Source organism: Triturus cristatus, chromosome 6, assembly GCF_964204655.1.
Source record: "Triturus cristatus chromosome 6, aTriCri1.1, whole genome shotgun sequence".
NCBI lineage: Eukaryota > Metazoa > Chordata > Amphibia > Caudata > Salamandridae > Triturus > Triturus cristatus.
Window position 1 is genome coordinate 1007449122 of NC_140589.1, and position 20225 is coordinate 1007469346.

At 40.9% G+C, this 20225-nt stretch overlaps 1 protein-coding gene across 1 annotated transcript in view; it reads right to left on the reverse strand.

Moving 5' to 3' along the window:
• ESR1 (estrogen receptor 1) overlaps positions 1 to 20225 on the reverse strand; it is a 1483571-nt gene that overhangs the window by 1374146 nt on the left and 89200 nt on the right. Inside the window, exon 2 of the mRNA XM_085609317.1 lies at positions 5881 to 6071. Within this exon, the coding sequence (XP_085465443.1) occupies positions 5881 to 6071 (191 nt within the window). The remainder of the gene's footprint in view (positions 1 to 5880; positions 6072 to 20225) is intronic.

The following is a 20225-nucleotide window of genomic DNA, read 5'->3' on the forward strand; positions in this document are numbered from 1 at the left end:
ATTAATAGCAGGAAGCAAGCGTGAGCGCTGCTTAAAAGAGCTTGTATGAGTGTAGGTGTGTAACAGGATGTATAGGTGTATGAGTACATATGACGACTGAGTACATGTATGAGTGACTATATAGAAGTGTTGATGAATGAGTGGATGCGTATGTAGATTTTGGAATTACTGAATAGGTTGTTCTAACTGGTATTGGTATCTCTATAGTTTTCAAAACTTTAGTTTGTATTTTTCAATGTGTGTATCAAAGTTTATATTAGGATAAGAGGTCTGCCACTCTTACACAAGGATGATGTAATCAGTGATGTCATCAGTGATGTCATTTGAGATGTCATCAGTGATGTCATGAGTGATGTCACTGAGCATGTCATGAGTGATGTAATATGTGACGTCATCAGCAGTGGATTGCGGTCGCGCGAGTTATAGTTAGCTGAACTAACTATAACGGGGGAATTTCACTGGTTTTGTACGTGTGAAATGTCCAGCTAACTATAACATGTGTGAAACCTATGGTTTTTTCAGTGAATATATATATATATATATATATATAATTGTATAATGATGAGGATCAATGCCACTCTCGTATATTGCCCTAAAGTCAACCCTAAGTCAAAATACCATATGGTATTGCACACATAATCGAGGGGGCACTCCTGTTTCCCAAATCTAAAGGTTCTTTTCGCAGGTTATCCATTTGAAAACGGTAATTCAGGCCTATCAACCCCAGATTATGTAGCACCACATTAAGTCTTTTTTATCAAAGCTAGTAATTGATAGGTAATTGAATACTGCTTGAGGTATACCATATTCCACTTCTACCCCCTTGTATCCTCTAGTCTTTTCACACAGTTTGGTGTTAAAGTCACCCATAAGCATAGCCAGACTCTGCAAGTCATGAGTTAATAGAGTACACACAAATCTTCTTCAAGTTTAGCTACTTGACTATCGTTGTCCTTCTTATCCCCTAGTGACACATACACATTTACTAGCCTAATAGATGTAAATTGTGTGGAATTCAAAAATAATTTCACTTCAGAGATGTGGATCCATTTGCATCTGGCTTTTATGATACTAAAACATCCTTTGCTTATTTGTCGATGCCAAGCTCATCAAACCCCCTGACACGCTCCCCTGCGTATTAGGGTAGGCAAATTAATATACATCTACACATTAATCAAATATGGGTAAATTTGCTAGATTCTGATCCTCACAAACCAATGTTTCGTGAAAACATAATCCAGTATAATCTTATGCACATTTTCTCATATTTCCTAACTTCATTAGCCTCTTCAGCCCTTGAGCATTCCAACATAAAACCCTTATGATATGCGGATGCTTTCATCTTAGTCGATATCACTTAGTGATGGTGTAATATCACCCTCAGTACTTAAGGCACTAAAGCAATTGTCTGACATGATACACATATCCTCAAGCGTATGTACCATAACCGTAATTTCCCCTTCCCCAACATTCACTTGACTTTTGTTGGGTCTTTATGATCTTTTATCCCTAGATGCATAAATTTGCTTTGTGGTTAGGACAGCATGATTCCTTAGAAAGTCTCCACTCGCCACATTTTGTTTTCCTCATATCCAAATATCTGTTCATCCATTCATATTCAAATCCTGTTTTGCTTCCACACCCAAAGGGGAACAGAAATCAGACCCTTGCCACCTCTGTGCCATGCTAATCATTTACAAATCCTACACGTTTCTAATCTTTTAAGGTAATAAGGCTCAGGGTTACACAATTTTTGAAACTTGCAAGAGGCCCCTCTGTTTAGTGGTCTCAATTTTTTTCCCTTTCTTCCCCCACTACCAATATCCATGTAAATAAAATCATTACATCCATACCCTAATACCTATTGCCTTGCTTCTACAAGACATTATCTGATCTTATAACATTTAACTTTGCATTTTTTGCATTCACCATTATGCCATAATTACAAATATCAACTGAGGTTTCATCATGACTTATTGTATTCACCTTCCCTCTAACATTCCTAATAATATAGGCAGACTTATTTTTCCCTGCCTCTATTTTATCCCTCTTTTGGGATGTCTTACCACTACATGCCAAGAGTGACTTCTTTGCTTCTTCATCTTTATCCCTATTTTCCTCTCTTTCCCCTTATAATCTACTTGGTTTTTTTTGGGCGAGACAGATACATTTTATTGTTTCAAGTTATTTAAACCATCACAATATAAATACAACATTCTACTTAAAAGTGATAAAACTATGCAAAACATAATATAACTTGTTCAGTTGCTACATTTCGATCTCATAACAGCCATGATTAGCCGGGCGCAAGATGTAGTCAATTAGCAGGCTAATCCACTAAAGTGCAAGGTGCAGTGTTATAGAACATATTGATTGGGACAGACTTCAAGCACGAGGTTAAAAGGGATTGGGAGCTGTGTTCAGGTCAAATGAAGAACGAATGGGGTGACCTACAATGGGCAGGGTGGCTAAAAAGGTTAAAAACTTTTTCAGAAGCCCTAATACAAATGTTAGTCTCCTGCAATTGGAAAGTCCAGTTAAAATAAGGTGGCGACAGTGATGCAATCCTTATCCAAGAGGTTTGCTAAACTTCCAAAATTTATCTAGAGGAATAGTTATTGAAAAAGTGCATCATGCATTAAAAGTGACAAGTGTCTATATAGCGAATTCTGTGAGTAAAATGGAATTGTAACCTTTGATTGAAGGAAGTGCCATTGCACCCAACTTGGGAACATTTATTGTGACTATACTCTTCTGTTCAGAATGTTTTTTCAAAGCAGGGCAGGTACTGCCAAGCCACCCCCGGCAGATTTAACTTTGGAAAATAACAGGTGCAATACGATGTAGCGGGCAATGCTGCCGACAGCCCAGATACTAAGGTGAAAGTTTATGAGTGGAGATCTTCTCTCCTATGCTTGTGTAGAAGTAACTACATAAATGCATCATTATTTAAGTGACCCAAGGATACGCACAGGGCACTACATTTTCTCCGATAACAACAAGAAACTATGCTACAAAACTCAATGCTATATTTGGCTTTCCTTCTTAAGCTGATCATGTCCAGTGATGTTTTCAATGTACTGAGGTTTTTCATTTCAAAGGAGAACTAATTCAGCAATATTGCTGGGTACAGAAAAGTTAGATGTACCTGGATTCCGTTTCCACCCACAAGTACCCTTCTGTAAATCTAGGGAGTGCCGCCTGACACTGGCATTGCATGTGACTTGGGTAATCAGTAGTCCTCAGGTATTATGTCCATGTTCAGTCTAGGACAAACCATTTCTACTGAGCACCACTTTATCAAATTCAACCAGTGCTTAATTTATACATAAGTGTTTGTCTCCTAACTTTGACTGAGGATGCAGTGTGTGTATGAATGGAGGTAGGCCTTACCTGCACCTGCAGTGCCACGACCTCCTGGAGCCTCTGATCACCTTTCCCAGCTACCTGCCAGTTGGATGTACAAACTGCCTCAGCATGAACAGCATTGGCACCGACAAGTAGAGAGAAAGTTTCATCTGTTTCCACTGTGGTTCACGGAGAAAGAAGAAGGAGGGCTCCCACTGCTATGAAATGGTGAAGGCAATTTGAATTGGACATAAAAGAAGGACTAATTTGCTGCCCTTTTAAAATAAGGAAGCTGCAGAGCACAGCAGAGTAGGAGGTGACAAAGAGTCTCACCCCCTTAAATAAGAGCTGATGATGCCCACTGGCAACCACCAACACAAATTACCCACTGAATTTAACCCAAATATTTCCGAGAGGATCTGGCCAATACAGATCACTTCTCACTATAAACCAGAATTTGGGATAAGGCAATGTCACCAGCCATCTCAAATGAACAATTTTAATTTGCAGCATTCCAGGAAACTGCGGTATTTAAATCAAAAAACAACCTCAAAATCCCTCAAAAATACTGGTGTGTTACTTTTAAGTCCATTTTAATGGAACCCTCTGCCTCTCTGCAAGTTCTGAACATTGTTGGAAAGATGATCATTTGCTGCTCTTTGAAACCATCAATGCCCAATTCATCTTTCACACTTCTATTTCTGTCTGGTTTAGAACCCTATAGTATGAGTGTTACATTCATACTAAAACTGAATAAATATATAAATAAATGAGCATATTATAAATATTCAATTTTTACTGTGCAATCAGTGCTGATGAAGGCACTCACCATGAGAGGAAAGCATCAACTTAAGTACTAGCCACACAATTACTTTAGGTAAAATGCTCATATTGTGCCATGTCACCCTACAGGCAGTTTTAAGGCATTCTGAAATATTTTCTCAATGGATACATTTTATCTGGTGCTATGTTGTCATTTTCTCAATGGATACATTTTATCTGGTGCTATATGAGTTAACAGGCTAACCTTAGGATGGCAGCTAACATGTTTAACAATTTAGGGGCCGATTACGATGCAGTCGGAAACAGCTCTAACCGTCGGTCGGAGACAACATCATAATCTTCCGGTCGGATTCCTTTCCAACCGATTAATTACGATGGACTCGGTCAGAAAGGAAAGCGACTGGTCATTCCGACTTGCTTCGATGGGCTCAGATAGCCCGTCCGCCAGTCGGAATGCTTTTAGTAATCCCAAGAGCGTCTCTTTCCGCCCGAGGTATTACAATGTCAGATTCTGACAGCCTTTCTGTGCTGGCCTTTCCGACACAGAAAGGCTGTTGGAACTCGACTTTGGTGCATCCCCAGCAGGGTCCCCATGGGTGTACGGCCTTTAGTGTCCCCCTGTTGATACCTGCTCCGCATGGCAGGCCCCTCGAGGTGCCTGCCACGGGGTGTAGGGATGAACTGCACCTCCTAATTTACAAAGCGAGCATGTATTCCAGCCGGAATACATGCTCCCATTGTAACGTATAGGCATGCGACCGAACAGTGTTTGGTTGCATCCTAATTAGTCGGTTGGGACCGCCGACCAGGTGTCGGTCGCTCCCGTGACTGAGACGATGTCGGGCGGAGGAAACTGACCGACAACGTAATAGGGCCATAACTGGTTAGACACACAATTGGAGACCCTGGCAAGGGATTTCTTACTGGTGTCTTTTTCATGCCCTCCTGGGTGAGAGGTAGATGTATCACTGTTCTTAGTCATAGAAGGCATGGAATGCCCATGTTCTGTTATCAACACTCGGGCGAGCCACACTGTAGATGAAAACTTTGCAGGGTTTGGCCTGGGGAAATCTGGCTTGCCATCAAATATATATCACTTGACCGAATGCTTGAACCCGGGCAAATAATTTTATCTTATTTGTCTTATTTCTTGTATCTACAAAACATTAAAAGTAACCAGAAACAATTCAGAGCGTACTGCATCATATACAAGAAATCAACATTTTAACTTGTTCAAACGTGATATAGTATGACGGCATGGATCTCGCATAAAATCGGTTTAGCGATATTCCGTGACATTGGATATTTACAGTGTGATAGGTAAAGTAAAATGACACAGGCTGTGGCCAACTGGCGTTTCTCCAATTTTTAAACCGTCTGCGAGTACTTTCTTGGCACAATGTATTCGGTTAATTCAGTAAAATTTAGGGAAACAAATGAGCAGATTTACAAGCCCCTTGCGCCACTTTTGCGTCATTTTTAACATGGGAAAAGTGACGCAAAAGTGGCGCAAGGAGCTTGTAAATCTGCCCCAAAGTATCTGAATGTATTCGATCTTCATAACTAGGAGAGAAACCAATTCTTTTCACGTTAATTTAATTACTGAGTTCGAGCTTGAAATGCATTTTGTTGACCTAACTTAGTGAATCGTGAATGATTATCATATTCGCATCATGAATGATTGAATGAATGAATGAATGAATGTTCAATCAGAACATTTCATTTTCTCGACTCCCACCCGTCCATTACCTTGAATGCTTCTTTTGAAGAAGGCCTTGCAGCCCTCGCAGGACCAGACCCCGTAGTGGTACCCCGAGGCGTAGTCACTGCAAACCGCGCAATACCGTGTCTCCTTCGTGGACTCCATAGACGGGCTCCCCTTCTCGCTCGCCGTAGAGGTCCGCTCCCGTCCGGGCGGCCGTCGGAGATCAGAGCTCGGCCTGGAAAAAATAATCAGCACGTTGAGTTTTTGAAACAAAAACATGTGGTCAGTTTGCATGAAGATGGTCAATTAACAGATATAAATTGATTTCTAACCCTTTTATTTCTTTATTTATAACCCTTTTATGGCCTCTGATGCTGCAAACTTTGAAATGCAAAATTGTCCTTACTCACCCTTAGTAATAAAATCTCTTTTGGAGAGTAATCAATGTTCTGCGCATGTCACTGCATTTACTTCCACCCGCAGTACTGATAGTCTGTCCCATGTAATAATTTGTATTATTGTAAACCTCTTGCTACTATGGCCTTTCTGATGATTGATTCTGAACGTAACAAATATTATTACCGAACTCGGGAAGAATCAAGGTTGTACTATCGTCCTATTATTGTGATTACTTCGATATTACAAATTATTTTTAGAAGTATTTTCTACTTCAGTAAGAACAATAGACTGAGATGAATATGACTTTGTAACTGATAACATTCTCCAGTACAGTAGGAAATGCATAAAATAGATTTTACATACAGAATGGGGAGACATGGATCGAATCCAATAATGTCTTTAAAATCTGCTGGCGAGGGCAGTATTAGCCATTAAATACCCTCTGTTTGGGTTTTGAGAATGAGCCACGGATCAATGAAGAAGGAGGGAGTTGCATTGTCAATGGTCGAAGAGTTACAATGCTATTAGAACAGTAGGTCCACTGTGGGAGGAATTTTTCAATTCAAGCATGGAAAAACTAAAAATAAATATTACAATTTTGTAGCCTACCTCAACTAATATTACCCGTTGCCATTTAAATACTTTCAATAAAGTGTTTAAAAATTCCAAAGTTGTAACACACATGGTGGAATTACTGAATTTGGAGCCATTAAATAATATTAGGTATTGACCTACAACTAACCGACCTTAGAAATTTGAGCCACTGGTGATGGAGCATTGTGGGACTGACTCCAAGGTCAATAACTTTACTAGCAGTCAACTGTGTGAAGTGTGTCATTTCATCCATCCCCCTCAAGGTCAATACTTGTATTATTACCTAGTTGTGTGAATGTTGTCGTTCCCTTCACTGCCATCCCTCCCACGACGCCCTATAGAGGTTTCCTGCTGCTTTTTGTTGTGAGTGGTCCGAAGAAACAGTCATGAACTATCATTATTAGCTGGGGAGGCAGTTGAATGAGATGAACAGAGTGGTGACCAGTAGGTCATGAGGTCGACTCCTCCTTCTCTATAAACTGTACACAACAAACTCCATGACTGTAACATTGTTATTTGTGGCACTTAGCTATAGCAAAAGTGTGCTGTTAAGTGTTATATAAAATACAAGTTTTATTATCTCAGACTATAGCATGCTCTATTTAATACTACTTCCAGATATATATCTTACAATATAGTCTATTTGGTCATATTTATGAATCGTTTTATTCTATAAACTATCATTTTAAAATGAACCTCATTAATGCTATGATGTATTAACTTCCTCCTGCCTGGGTTACATTTTTGGATAACATTGGCGTTCCTCTGTTCCATTTTAGTGCTCTCAAATGACCCATTTGAACTTAGCATTCCTCCTTGGAAGAGCTGCAGGACTATATCCTGCTTACTAAAAACACTCCCATTCTCGGGGAGATAAAAGACGCATTAGTCTCATATATCAGGAATGCTGCAGAATTCGCTTGCCTTAGAACTACAGTGGTTTCCTTTCTAATATTCACATTTTCCTGTCTGTGGCTGCCAAAGAGATTTTACAGTTGTGAATATTGCACTGTTGCAAATTGGCACCACTGTCTACATCCCTTCACTTACGCAATGGCAGATAAGTAGGTGATGCGAGTTCGTATACAATTCTATTTCCAGTTAAACAACTCCCTCACATTCAGTAGCTTGGGCTTATCGTGTCAATGGCAGATCACTGAACAATGTGGTCTGAAATCGCAACAAGCATGATGAGTTGAGTTACTTCACTCACATGATGATATCAGAGCTGGTGGTCACCCAGTAAAGAGGGAGGTATTTATCACACACTGCAATATCAATATCGGGCGGTGAGGTATTTATCAAGAGCAGTACGTACCTCATATTCCAAGCCTTCCCTAAAAAACATGAAATGGGGAGCTATCTGAGGAATCAGTGTTTTCCTTTTCAAATTTTGCATGTATCAGAATTTACCTGACATATTACACCCTTTCCCATCCAACATACTTATATATTTGTTTGACTTGTCGAAATTTGCTAGGAGAAAATTGCAGAGGTATGGTTAACATACTCGATTCGATTCAATAAACTTTATTTCGATTCATAAGTAGAATCATAAAAGTATACACAGATTTAAAAAGATTAGATAAAATTGTTTAAAAAAAACACGTAATATATCCATATTAAAATTGCAATACATTTAGACTAAAGGGGTCACATATATCCGCTTCAGTGCCCATGACAAGACTATCTCGTCATGAACCCCGCCCGCTAATGGAACGCCCGGCACAGGGCGGGGAAAGGGCGTGGCACTGAAGAGGTTAAAAACATATTGTAAAGTGCTTGTGCATTCTATTAAAATACAAATCCACATAATAGTCTATTACAATAGGTTTCCAATAATAATACTGTTCAATATCGATTTCTTATATTGAGTGCCAGTCTAATAAAACTAAGCACAGCGCTACATATAGCTGAAGATGACAAGGACAGTAGCTACTCATAACCCTCTTTATAATAACGAGATCCAAGGGTTAACAAAACAGGCTTAATAAACCGGTTTCTTGGATCTTTATACAAAGCACAAAAAAGGATGAGGTGCACTGTGATTTGTACAGCCTTATCGTTACAAGGGCAAGGGGGTAGTCTCTCACACCACCCCCCTTGTTTTGGGAAAGCAAAAAGAAAGTGCAAAGAGCTGAGACAGAACCTTGTCAAGTAAAAACGCCATTGGGTATGCATGATATCCGATAGGTAAAACTGCTGCTGCAGCTTACCCCTATTATATAGTGCATGCTCACTATTTCTTAACATGCCTAACCTGGTACAATAAGTGTTTTTATTCATTAACTTAGACTCCTTGCCAACCATTTCGGGATTTTGGAATATATGTCCCAACCTAATCTTATAAAGGGTTTCCCTTACATATAACAGCCATGGGATCTCCATAGAATAATCAAGCTTAAGGCAGTCTTGTAAAATTTCCTTTGTGAGTTTCAATTCTTCAGACCGCCAAACCTTGCTCCATAGCAGCAGAGGAGAGACATTAATAATATCACTCACAAAATCAATACCCACCTCAGTATGGCAGAAACTATTTGAAGTACCAGATAGGACAGATAAAAGGCGCTTTATACATTTATTTTCCATAACTTGGATCTTGTCACAATTTTGTATCCCCCACACTCCTGCACCATATGTGGCAACAGGGAGGCATTTTCTTTATATAAAGTTTTTAGCTCTGCGATCGGCTTTTGACCCAATTTACTAGAAAAACGAAAAAGGGCCTCTATAGATTGTGTAGCCTTTTGGGCGCGAGCTGATATTAAAAAGTCCCAACTCAGCGTTTTATTGAATAAATTCCCCAGATAATTAAAATTGGCCACTTTCGCAATAATTGAGTCTTTCACCATAAACCTGAGAGATTTTATCCCTTTGGGACCACAGGTCATGGCAAAAGACTTTGTGAAGTTGACCCTAAGATCTAATCCTTCCATGAAAGTATCAAAGGTATTCAGACAAATTTACATACTGTTGGCAGTGAGGGTCATTAGCACCGTGTTATCTGCATAAGATAACATCGGTACCCGTTTGCCATTTACCTGGGGGAAATCTGCACCGCTGTCCAACAGAAAACTTTTCAGACCATTGGTGTACACCAAGAATAAAAAAGGAGCCAGAACACAAACTCATTAACCCTGGGTGGTGAACTCCGCTCTGTTTGCAGAGTTTGCAGAGTTTTCCGCATTCCGCGGAGCATGCAGAGTTTCCGATAACTTGCGGTGCTGAGTTTTTTTCCTCACTCGTCAACGTCAAGTTGGCGAGCATGAGCGAGGAAAATCCACCTCCTGGCGAGATTTTTCCTTGCTTGTGCTTGCCAAGGTCTGGTTGGTGAGTGCGAGTGTGGAAAATCAACCTTCTGACGAGATTTCTCAACGCAGGTGGTCGGATTTCTTAATGCGAGTGGTTGCAGCAAGTCGTCAACACTCGTGTTGAGAAATTTTCCGTTTGCGTTGAGTAAGCTGGCGCTCGCATAGAAAATCTACTTGGGCAGTAGAAAGGAAGCTGCGCCCTCTTGCACTGTGCATGGTGCCGTTTGCGATGATTTTACAGCACGGCACAAATACCAGGTGCTCAAAATCACAGTGAGCGGCATGACCCTAATGCACTCTGCCGCTCGTTGAACTCCGTGTAGTGCGGCAGAGCTTTTTTGTCACTTCTGCGAATTCCGCCCAGGCTCAATATCCATTTTTCAGAATTTGGAATCCTAGACAAACTCAATATTTATCTCTACTGTATGATAAGGTCCATAGCTTTGAGGTGTTGATAAATCGAGTGTGACGGCACAGACATGAAATGTAATTAATTCTCACACAAAACCGAAACTCAGAGGAGTATAATATCCTCGTGGTCAAATAAATCTTTTAATGGCATCCATTATTTTCCACGAAAGCGCCAATGTATCTGAAGGAAAAATCATTCAGAGGCTCTTTCAAATAGTAATTTAATTAAGAATAACTTTTTGATAGTTTAGGAGGGTTTTTTCAATGTTCTCAATAGTCAAGTAGCTACTGTAAACGTGAAGCTCCAATGTGCACTCTCTGAATCAACAGAAATCTGGCATACAAGCTTTTAATTAATAAATTGTCTAATTGCTCTATTTATGTAGCAGTTTCTGAACAATATAAAAGCCTAAAGTGCTTAATTTTGAACATCAGCATCTAAGATGGAGAACTACCATTCCCTGCAGGTGGTGGCACAGCCTCAAATTAAAGGGGAAGCAGGCATTCCCTTGTAGACCAATGCAGCCTGTTACTGAACCTGCTGCAGGGGGGTGTTTGGAGATCCCAGAAACACTGAACCTGCCCTTCAGAGGTTCATTCTAGGGTTTGGGCACACTAATTGTGCATAACCTCATATGTGGTACACAATCAGTGTGCCTTCCGACAGCTTCTTTGTCCCCTGCCTTCATCTGTAAAATGGAACAGACACAAAGGCCAAAAGTTCCTTCATTTATAGGGATCATTCTTCTAGGCGCCGTCATGCTGTCTCAGCATGTATGACTGATGTTATTCTTTCTTTCTTTAATAAGCTTTATTTGGTTTTGCAACAACCATAAAAACATACAAACATTTGAAATGGGTAACAAACTTACAACCAGAAGCGGTGCATAAAAAAGACATTTCCAGCTAATGAATATACTGATAATCAAAAAACTGCCCATCAATTCAAATTTCCTGCTCAGTTTAAAATATACTTCATGTCACATTTTCTATTCTATATTGCACTTCATGAATATTCCTGGCAGAGAAATAAACCCATCTTAAAAAACACTAAAAATCTAATTACCTCAACTTATAATTACTAATGCACATAGATAATCATGCAATACAAATCCTCAGTTCATTACAAGGACAGAATTCAATAGTCAAGACATGTGTTAAAAACGTTTGTTTTAAACGATAAATATTTCATATATAGCCCTCAAACTAAAAACCTTCACACATATACTACTCTTATTTCCTCACAATTCTCCTACATTTAATAGCCAAGGAAATAAATCTGTATACTGTTATACACACTAGGTCCGTGTGACCTAATTGCATATGGGCCAGACCCTCCTTACACCTCTTAATATTTAGTGTTCTTCGTAAAGATAGGAGGATCTGAGTTCTTTGCAGTCTATAAATATCAGAAAAGAAAAGCATATGTAACTGGGATTGCGTAGCAGTAGAATCACATGGACAGGGTATCAGATGTTTAGTAGCAAACTCTTTAGAGGGGTAGGACACCAAACGATGAGCCAAACCCAATCTAAACCTTAGCAAATTAAATCTTTGATGTTGCGGGAGTTTTAACAGATAGGGCTCAATGTAGGGGGTTGTAAAAAGAGGGAGATAGGCCACCACCTTGCCCTTTTTTGAATCAGCCTCCCATCTCATTCTACTCATCCGACTTAGTAATTCTCCCTTTCTCATGGGGCAGTTTCTAACTTCTGTAGACTTCAGATTGTGGAACACGTCAGACCTATTGATGGCATCAATCTCTTGTTGCATGAACTTGAGCCAACTAATCACTTGTACCCCAGCTAGATTTAAGCAATCAGTGAGTTGCGTCCGATCGGCTTCTGGCCTACACCAGACTGACAGCAACAAAAGAATTGGAGCCACCCCCACTAGGTCAATGATTAAGTTTAGGCTAAGCTCCTCATGCACTATTGTGGCAGTGATACTGGGAGGTAGTGGCATAAACTTGCGTAAAACCTTGTTTTCACTGTCCTGACGGTGTAAAGGGTCAGAGTGCCCCCACATCTTAGCCCCATAGGTAGTGATATAAATTGGTTTAACTTTGTAGATAGTCAATGCTGCTTTTGGGGGTATAGATAATAGTTTGGAAGCAAATGTACATTAGGACATGGTTACTGTTCAAACTGTGTTACCCAAATCCGCTTGAGGTGCAGACAGCTATTCTTGTTGTCAACTGGTGATCCTAGATATGTGAACGTTTAAACACATTTAAGAGCTGTTCTATCAATAGAAAAGGGAGAAAGCCTACTTTGCGGTTGCCCACAAACAATTGTATATAATTTAGATTTGTTTGTAGAGAGTCCCAAATCAGTCATAAAACTAACAAAACTATTGAGAAGTTTCTGTAGCCCCCCCCTGTACGCACCATGAGGACACAGTCATCTGTATACATAAGTACCGACAAGTGACATGTCCCCACCCTGTGGGGACATGTCACTTGTCGGACCCATGCGGACTTACACGCGCAAGGAGCTGTTGCGGCTCCGCGATACTCCGCACTGTACTCAAGTACATCTACATCCCCTCTCTGGTCCTTATCAGTGTCAGGAATGCGTCTTTAGATTACCATCTCCTGCTCTTACTCATAGTCTCAGGATGGCTTCCCATGAGTGCCTAGATCGACCAACTACACCACGAACTATTCCACAGGCCACCTATGATTTGAAGGTCTGTCATCTTAATGTGAGATCGTTGGTCAAACATCACTTGGATATCCATACTCTACTTACGGAAGAAAGCCCTGACATTCTTTTTATGTCAGAGACATGGCTGCATGATGATGCTTTGGCCGTGGTCAATCTAGCCCTTCCTGCAGAGTATGTGATTTACACACATAACCGTAACTCACGAGGTGGCGGTATTGCGGCCGTGGTCAAATCTTGTTATACCTGCCTATGGACGGGGTTGCAAATAGCTGGCTCCGAATGTGCCCATTTTCGCATTTTTGTTAGTCCGCATTTTACCTTTTCTGGACTACTTATTTATCGCCCACCAGGGCCGGACGCGGCTTTTAGATCTGCTCTACCTGAAGCTGTTAGTGCTTTAGCTTTAAAGGCTGCCAATTTCAGTATCTTAGGTGATCTAAATCTGCATCTGGATACTCTCCCTTCTTCTGCGGTCTGTAGCGTCCTCGCTGATCTGGAAGCTCTTCAGCTATCTCAGCTGATTAAACACAGTTCTCACACTGGTGGGCACATTTTAGATCCTTTTTTCACTAACTTATCTATGGTGAAAGTGTTGCCCCCCAGGCCTATGGTTTGGACTGACCACCATCTTATAGAACTGCACCTTCGGATCGAGGACTCTCCTCTTAGAGCAGCTGCGCCTGCGTCTCTCAGGCGCCCATGGAAAAAACTAAACTTAGTTGACTTCCATTGGCATCTTAGTCTACACCCTTTGGGCCCTTTTACTGATATTGCAGCGGGTTATGATCACTTTTGTAGCTGGCTGACGGGAGCTTTAGACTGCTTGATTCCCATGACTGAGTGTAAGCGCCGATGCGCCGGACCCAGCCCTTGGTATGACGACTCACTTCGGCTCCTAAGGAAATCTTGTAAACAAGCTGAAAGAGCCTGGCGTAAGTCATATCAGCCTGATCAAAAGTTATTGTATCTTGCCAAGATAAAAATCTATCATAGGGCGATCTGTAAATCCCGTGCCGCCTACTTCTCTCGTGAAATTAACTCAAGCTCTAACCCCACTAAACTAATATTTAAGGTGCTCAAGGACCTTACTGCCAGCAGAGTTCCAGCTGCTGATATTTGTTCAGCTAGTCATTGTGAGGGTTTGGCAGCCTTCTTTGTGGAAAAGGTGGAGGCTATCTATTGCTCCTTCCTTAGTTCATCTATCCCTCCGGAGAAACTGGCTTCTGTTTCAAAGACTACCAAGGTTTTGTGCTCCTTTCCTGAGCTTTCGATGCACAAATTTGATAAGATCGCAGGGAAAGTTAAATCGGGGTCGCCTATGGATCCTCTTCAGCCTGCTCAATTCAGGGAATCTGCAACACTTTCCTTTCCTTTGCTTCGCGATCTTGTCAACTTATCTCTGAAGTCGGGCTCCATCCCGGACAGTTGGAAACAAGCACAGGTGATACCTATTTTAAAAAACCTGCTCTTGATCCGTTAAAGTTTGAGAACTATCGCCCCATCTCTCTCCTTCCTTGGGTGGCAAAATTGACGGAGACTTATGTAAATACCATCCTATGTAATCATATCCTCTCTGCCAATATTTTAGATCCTTCACAGAATGGTTTCCGGCCTGGCCATAGTACTGAGACCGCGCTTCTTTCTATGGTTGAATACTTGCGAACTTTGGTGGACTCTGGTCAAATGGCGGCTCTAGTACTTCTAGATCTTAGTGCCGCGTTCGACACCGTCTCCCACGCAATTCTATTGCAGCGTTTGGTTGAGGCTGGTGTCGGTCACGTGGCACTTGAATGGTTTCGATCGTTCTTATCTGGTCGGACTTTTAGGGTCGTCACCCCTCCTTACCAGTCTGAGCCCCATTCCATCATACAGGGTGTTCCACAGGGGTCAGCTCTTAGCCCCACACTCTTTAATATCTATGTTCAGCCGCTGGCCGCTGTCATCAAGCGTTGTAATCTGACTATGGTGTCCTATGCTGATGACACGCAGCTAGCGGTTGCAATAAGTGGGGCATCTGACCTAGAGGCCACCAAGTTCTGTGAGGGAATCAGGTCAGTGGCCTGTTGGTTGACTGATAATTGCCTGCAACTAAACGCAAAGAAAACCGAAGTACTGATTGTTGGCAATCAGAGCCACGTATGGGGAGATCGTTGGTGGCCATCCGAGATTGGTCCCACCCCCCTTCCTGTCACTGAGGTAAAGAATCTAGGCATTTGGCTAGATTCCAAACTTAGTTTTGTCTCCCATACCAAGAAAACTGCCGCCATTTGCTTCGGGATTCTCCGGAGGCTCAGACCTATCCTCAAATTTTTCGATGCTCCAACCAGACAGCTTATTGTACAAGCTACCATTCTGTCTCGGTTGGATTATGCAAGCTCCCTTTTGCTTCGAGCCAATAAGGCCGAATTTGGTAGACTCCAACGAGTTCAAAATGCTGCAGCCAGGGCTCTTGTTGGTCTGCCTAGATTTTGTTCGGCAAAAAAATCTATTTCTAGACTTCATTGGCTCCCTGTCTGCCAGAGGATCAAGTTTAAGTCTCTTTGCCTTTCGTTTAAAATTTTGAAACATTCTTCCCCCCAGATTTTGGAACATCTTATTTCACCATATGTACCACCGCGGTCTTTAAGATCTTCAGGTTTACATCTGGTTACAGTTCCTCGCTTTAAAAGGGTTAGGGCCGGTGGCCGCTCTTTCAGTGTGCTCGCTGCCAAGCTGTGGAACTCACTTCCTGCCCATATTCACGCCATTGATGAACTTCTGACTTTCAGGAAAGCCGTTAAGACCCTTTTGTTCTCTTCGGGTGCTTAGCTTTGATCTGACTTTTCTTGTATTGCTTATGTGCCGGTTCCTTGTTTAAGAAGCGCCGGGACACCCCTTTGCTGGGGCAGCTGTGCGCTATATAAATCCGGGTAACATAACATAACATAACATAACGTTTAAACACATTTAAGAGCTGTTCTATCAATAGAAAAGGGAGAAAGCCTACTTTGCGGTTGCCCACAAACAATTGTATATAATTTAGATTTGTTTGTAGAGAGTCCCAAATCAGTCATAAAACTAACAAAACTATTGAGAAGTTTCTGTAGCCCCCCCTGTACGCACCATGAGGACACAGTCATCTGTATACATAAGTACCGACAAGTGACATGTCCCCACCCTGGGTGGGTCGGCTGTGGCTTCAACAGACAGGGCTTGAAACCAATAAAATAAAAACTGAAAGGAAAGGGTGTCAGCACACAGTCTTGTCTTTCACCCTTTTTAATCTTAATATAGGGAGTACACTCTGCACTTGTCAGATACCTAATCCTACCTTACAGATGTGTATGCAGCTAGGCTAAAAGATAAACAATCTTGGGTTGGCACCCTGGGCTAGAAGCATATTCCACAATGTCCCCCTTATTATGTTATCAAATGCTGCACTTAAGTCAATGAATGCCAAAAATAAACACCCTCCCTTAACAGCCACAAACTTGCTCAATATTACGTTTAGATTCATGCATTGTTCAACAGTTCTTAAACCCTCTAAAAAGCTAGATTGAGCTGTTGTCAGAATGACTTTTTCACTGGCCAAGGTTTCTGGTTGATCCAGCAGGACTCTACCTAAAATCTTGGCTGTGGTATCCATTAGGGAAATTGGCTGATAGCGTTGTGGATCACTTCTGACTCTTTTTAGAAAAATTATACAGTTGTTTCCTGTGACCACGACTTAGGAAGAGATGAATGAGACACACACCTTAGAATATTCACAAGAACTGGTGACCAAAAAGATAAGTTGTCTTTAAAAAGGTCTACTGGGACCCCATCCGGTCTAGGAGCCTTATGGCTGTGACATCTATTTTGAAATGAAATAACATCGCTAAGAATTATTTCCAGTACACCTGTGCCTGTTAGGCTGAAAAGATCTAATATGGTGTCTAATTCAGTAACTGTGTTGTCATTAGGACCATACAGCTTGGAGAACTGGTCAACCCATACATGCTCTAGAATGATCCCTTCTACACCAGTATACGGGCAGCTCCAAAAAAGAGGGCATTAACTATCTTCCAGAACTGCACCCCATCCTCCATAACTGAGGCACAGACCAACTGCTATCAAGCATCACTCCTAATCTCTTACTTTTTCTTCCCAAGACCTTCCTTGTGGAGCATACTACATTGCTTAGTGTCAAATGGAACCCTAGGAAAATTGTTTAGGGCTTTAAGAAGGTTAGCAAGGGCTCGCAAGCAGTGTTTATCAAACCATTTTTTGTATTTTCAAGGGTGCTGGCCAATAGCTACTCCTTTGCCTTTCTGCAGATTTCTAAGAAAGTTCCTAAAGCTGCCCCAGTTCAGGGTGGTCACTTAGGCATATCCCAATCTGGGCCATATGGTTTCCCATGAGTTGGGCTTAAAGGTCCCCTGCATCCACATCCTTTCATTTTTGTTCAATCCCCTATTCATAGAATATTCTATTGGGTAATTCATCCTATCGGCAGGAAGCATGATCAGACCTGTATTAAGGCTTACTACCAGTGGTTTATGATCACTGATTGCTACATTTATGATCTCATCAATTAACACCTTCTTGTACCATGATTTAGGTAATACAATAAATTAAATAGTGGAACCACTGCCCACCCTAAGGTTACTTCTTGAGAAATGTCATCTACTGCCAAGCCCACACCAAGAATAAGGTCATGGGTCAGGAGTAGCCTATTCAAATTATCACCAAATGGGTTATGCATGAAATGTGAAAGGTGAGAGAAATTATTATTAGCCATCAATTCACAAACATGATCATTATCAGTGGGGCATAGTCTAAGATTGAAATCCCCTCCCCAAATGATTATGTAATCCTCTTCCAGGCTTGATAAAAGCACATCTACAGGATTGGCTAATGAGCTAATTATAGTATCATTGCTGCTAATAAAAATATTAAGATAAACATTTATCTGAACAAAAAGTGCCAAAAAGGAACAGCAAATTATTTGAAAATGGGGTGAATACACAAAATTCTTCACCACCTTAGCTGTCCATGTTGTACTTAATAATGTTAAAAGTCAGCCACTATGCTGCCCACTGAGGGATGGAATTGCTGGTGTGTATACCGATCAAAAAACATTTATATAACAGTTTGTGACCAGGTGTCCTGCAGACATATAATCGGGTGATTTAAAATTAAGGACACCCAGTTACTGTCTGATAGTTATAAGCTAATCCTGGCAATATTCCAGAAGAGAGCACTAAAATCATGTTGCTCAGATACAACACTAGAGTGGCCCTGTACTGTATTGACCCCAGTAGTATACATTCAGATCCTTCTGTTCATGTTGGTGAACCAGAAAATAGCTGACTAAGATCACAAACATCATAGTTGCTGCCTACAAGTGGTGGAGTAGAATAGTTTATACCAGGAGTCACTTCTACTAAACTAGTTAAAGGGTTTTTATTTGGGAGCTCAGAAGCTTCACTCAATACTGATACGTGGGCTCCTGTTCCTGCTTCTAGGGGATTTAGGTGGTCAATCTCCAGTCCAGTGGCCAGTCAATCAACCTCTTCAAGGACGGCAAAATGATTGTGTATATCAGTATGGTAAATCTCCTATTCATTAAATTAGTTTTTTTTTTTAAACAATTATTTTATTTATCAGAACAGGAAAATATACAAACAAGAGCAAACAGACAAACTATAAGACATCAGAAAATAAATAACAAGAAGCACGAGTAATAGATATCCAATAACAACAAGATATTCCAGGACGGAAAAATTGATAAATCTTGATTAATGGGAGCTATATAAACATTCCGTAATTAATCCATAAAAAATCTAATCTGATGAATATAAAACATGATTCTCAGTACTCCACATTATATTATAGCTGATACTTAGTTATACTTCCAGTAGTATATCCATTCTTAATAAATGACAGCTATGATCTAAAATAACGAGATCACAATGGGAAACATTCTGTTTAAAGTGCATATAAGACTAGCAGCAAATGTACTTCTAACCACTTGAAAAGTGCAATGTGTGAATTTTTTCAGAGGATACAAGAGGATCACATACTATCTAAAAGTGCATTGTGCTAGTAGCGAGAATTATTCAAAAGTTCCTATAGAGCACCCAGGTCTTATAATCTCCTTTCCTCTGCAAACCCATTAGAAGAGAAATTTTGCCAAATACCTCCAAATCTTACAATTGCCCCTACACGTTTTGCATAGGCCTCCTCAAATCTAAAAGTCCTAGACATTTTATTAAACCACTCGTCAATAGTGGGTTGTTTATTGGTTCTCCAATTTTGAAGGACAAGTGACCTAGCGACTGCTATGGAGATTAGTATAAAATACTGCTGGTATTTTGTTAAACATTTCACCTCCCCTGAGGAACCAAATAATACCAACATAGCTCATGGCTTGATTATCAAGGACATAATCAGAGAAATTTCAGCAAAAACCTCTTCCCAGAATTGCTGTAAGTTATTACATTCCTAAAATATATGCACCCATCCACCATAACCCTGTTTGTTACATCGAAAGCATTGATTCGGGCTTGTTTGAAACATTTTAGACAATCTCTGGGGTGTGTAATGTAATAACCATCTAGAGAAGAAGTTCATTCTCTTAAAATTAGCACCTCTAAGTGCTTTATTTGCTAGCTTGCTAAGCTGTTTCCATTCTTTAACATTGAAATTACGACCCTTCTCTGTCTGAATTTTCTGAAGCTCTTTCGTCAAAATCTCCTCAGAATGGGCCTTTGGATGTAGTAGCTGATACCAACAACGGACACCCACCATTTTATTTGCCATTTGCTTGATGATTTGACGTGCCGTCTCACTAGGGTGACCAACCGTCCGTAAATTTCACGGACTGCCCGTTATTTGGGCCTCTTGTCCGTTAGGAAATCTCTCACGGATGCCTTTTGTCCGTAATTCTGGGCGTTGGTACAAGCTGTCCCCCCTGCAAGCAGTTTGAGAGTTCTCTAACTCTCACTGCAGGGGGCCAGCTCACACTGCTGTGAACTGAAGGGC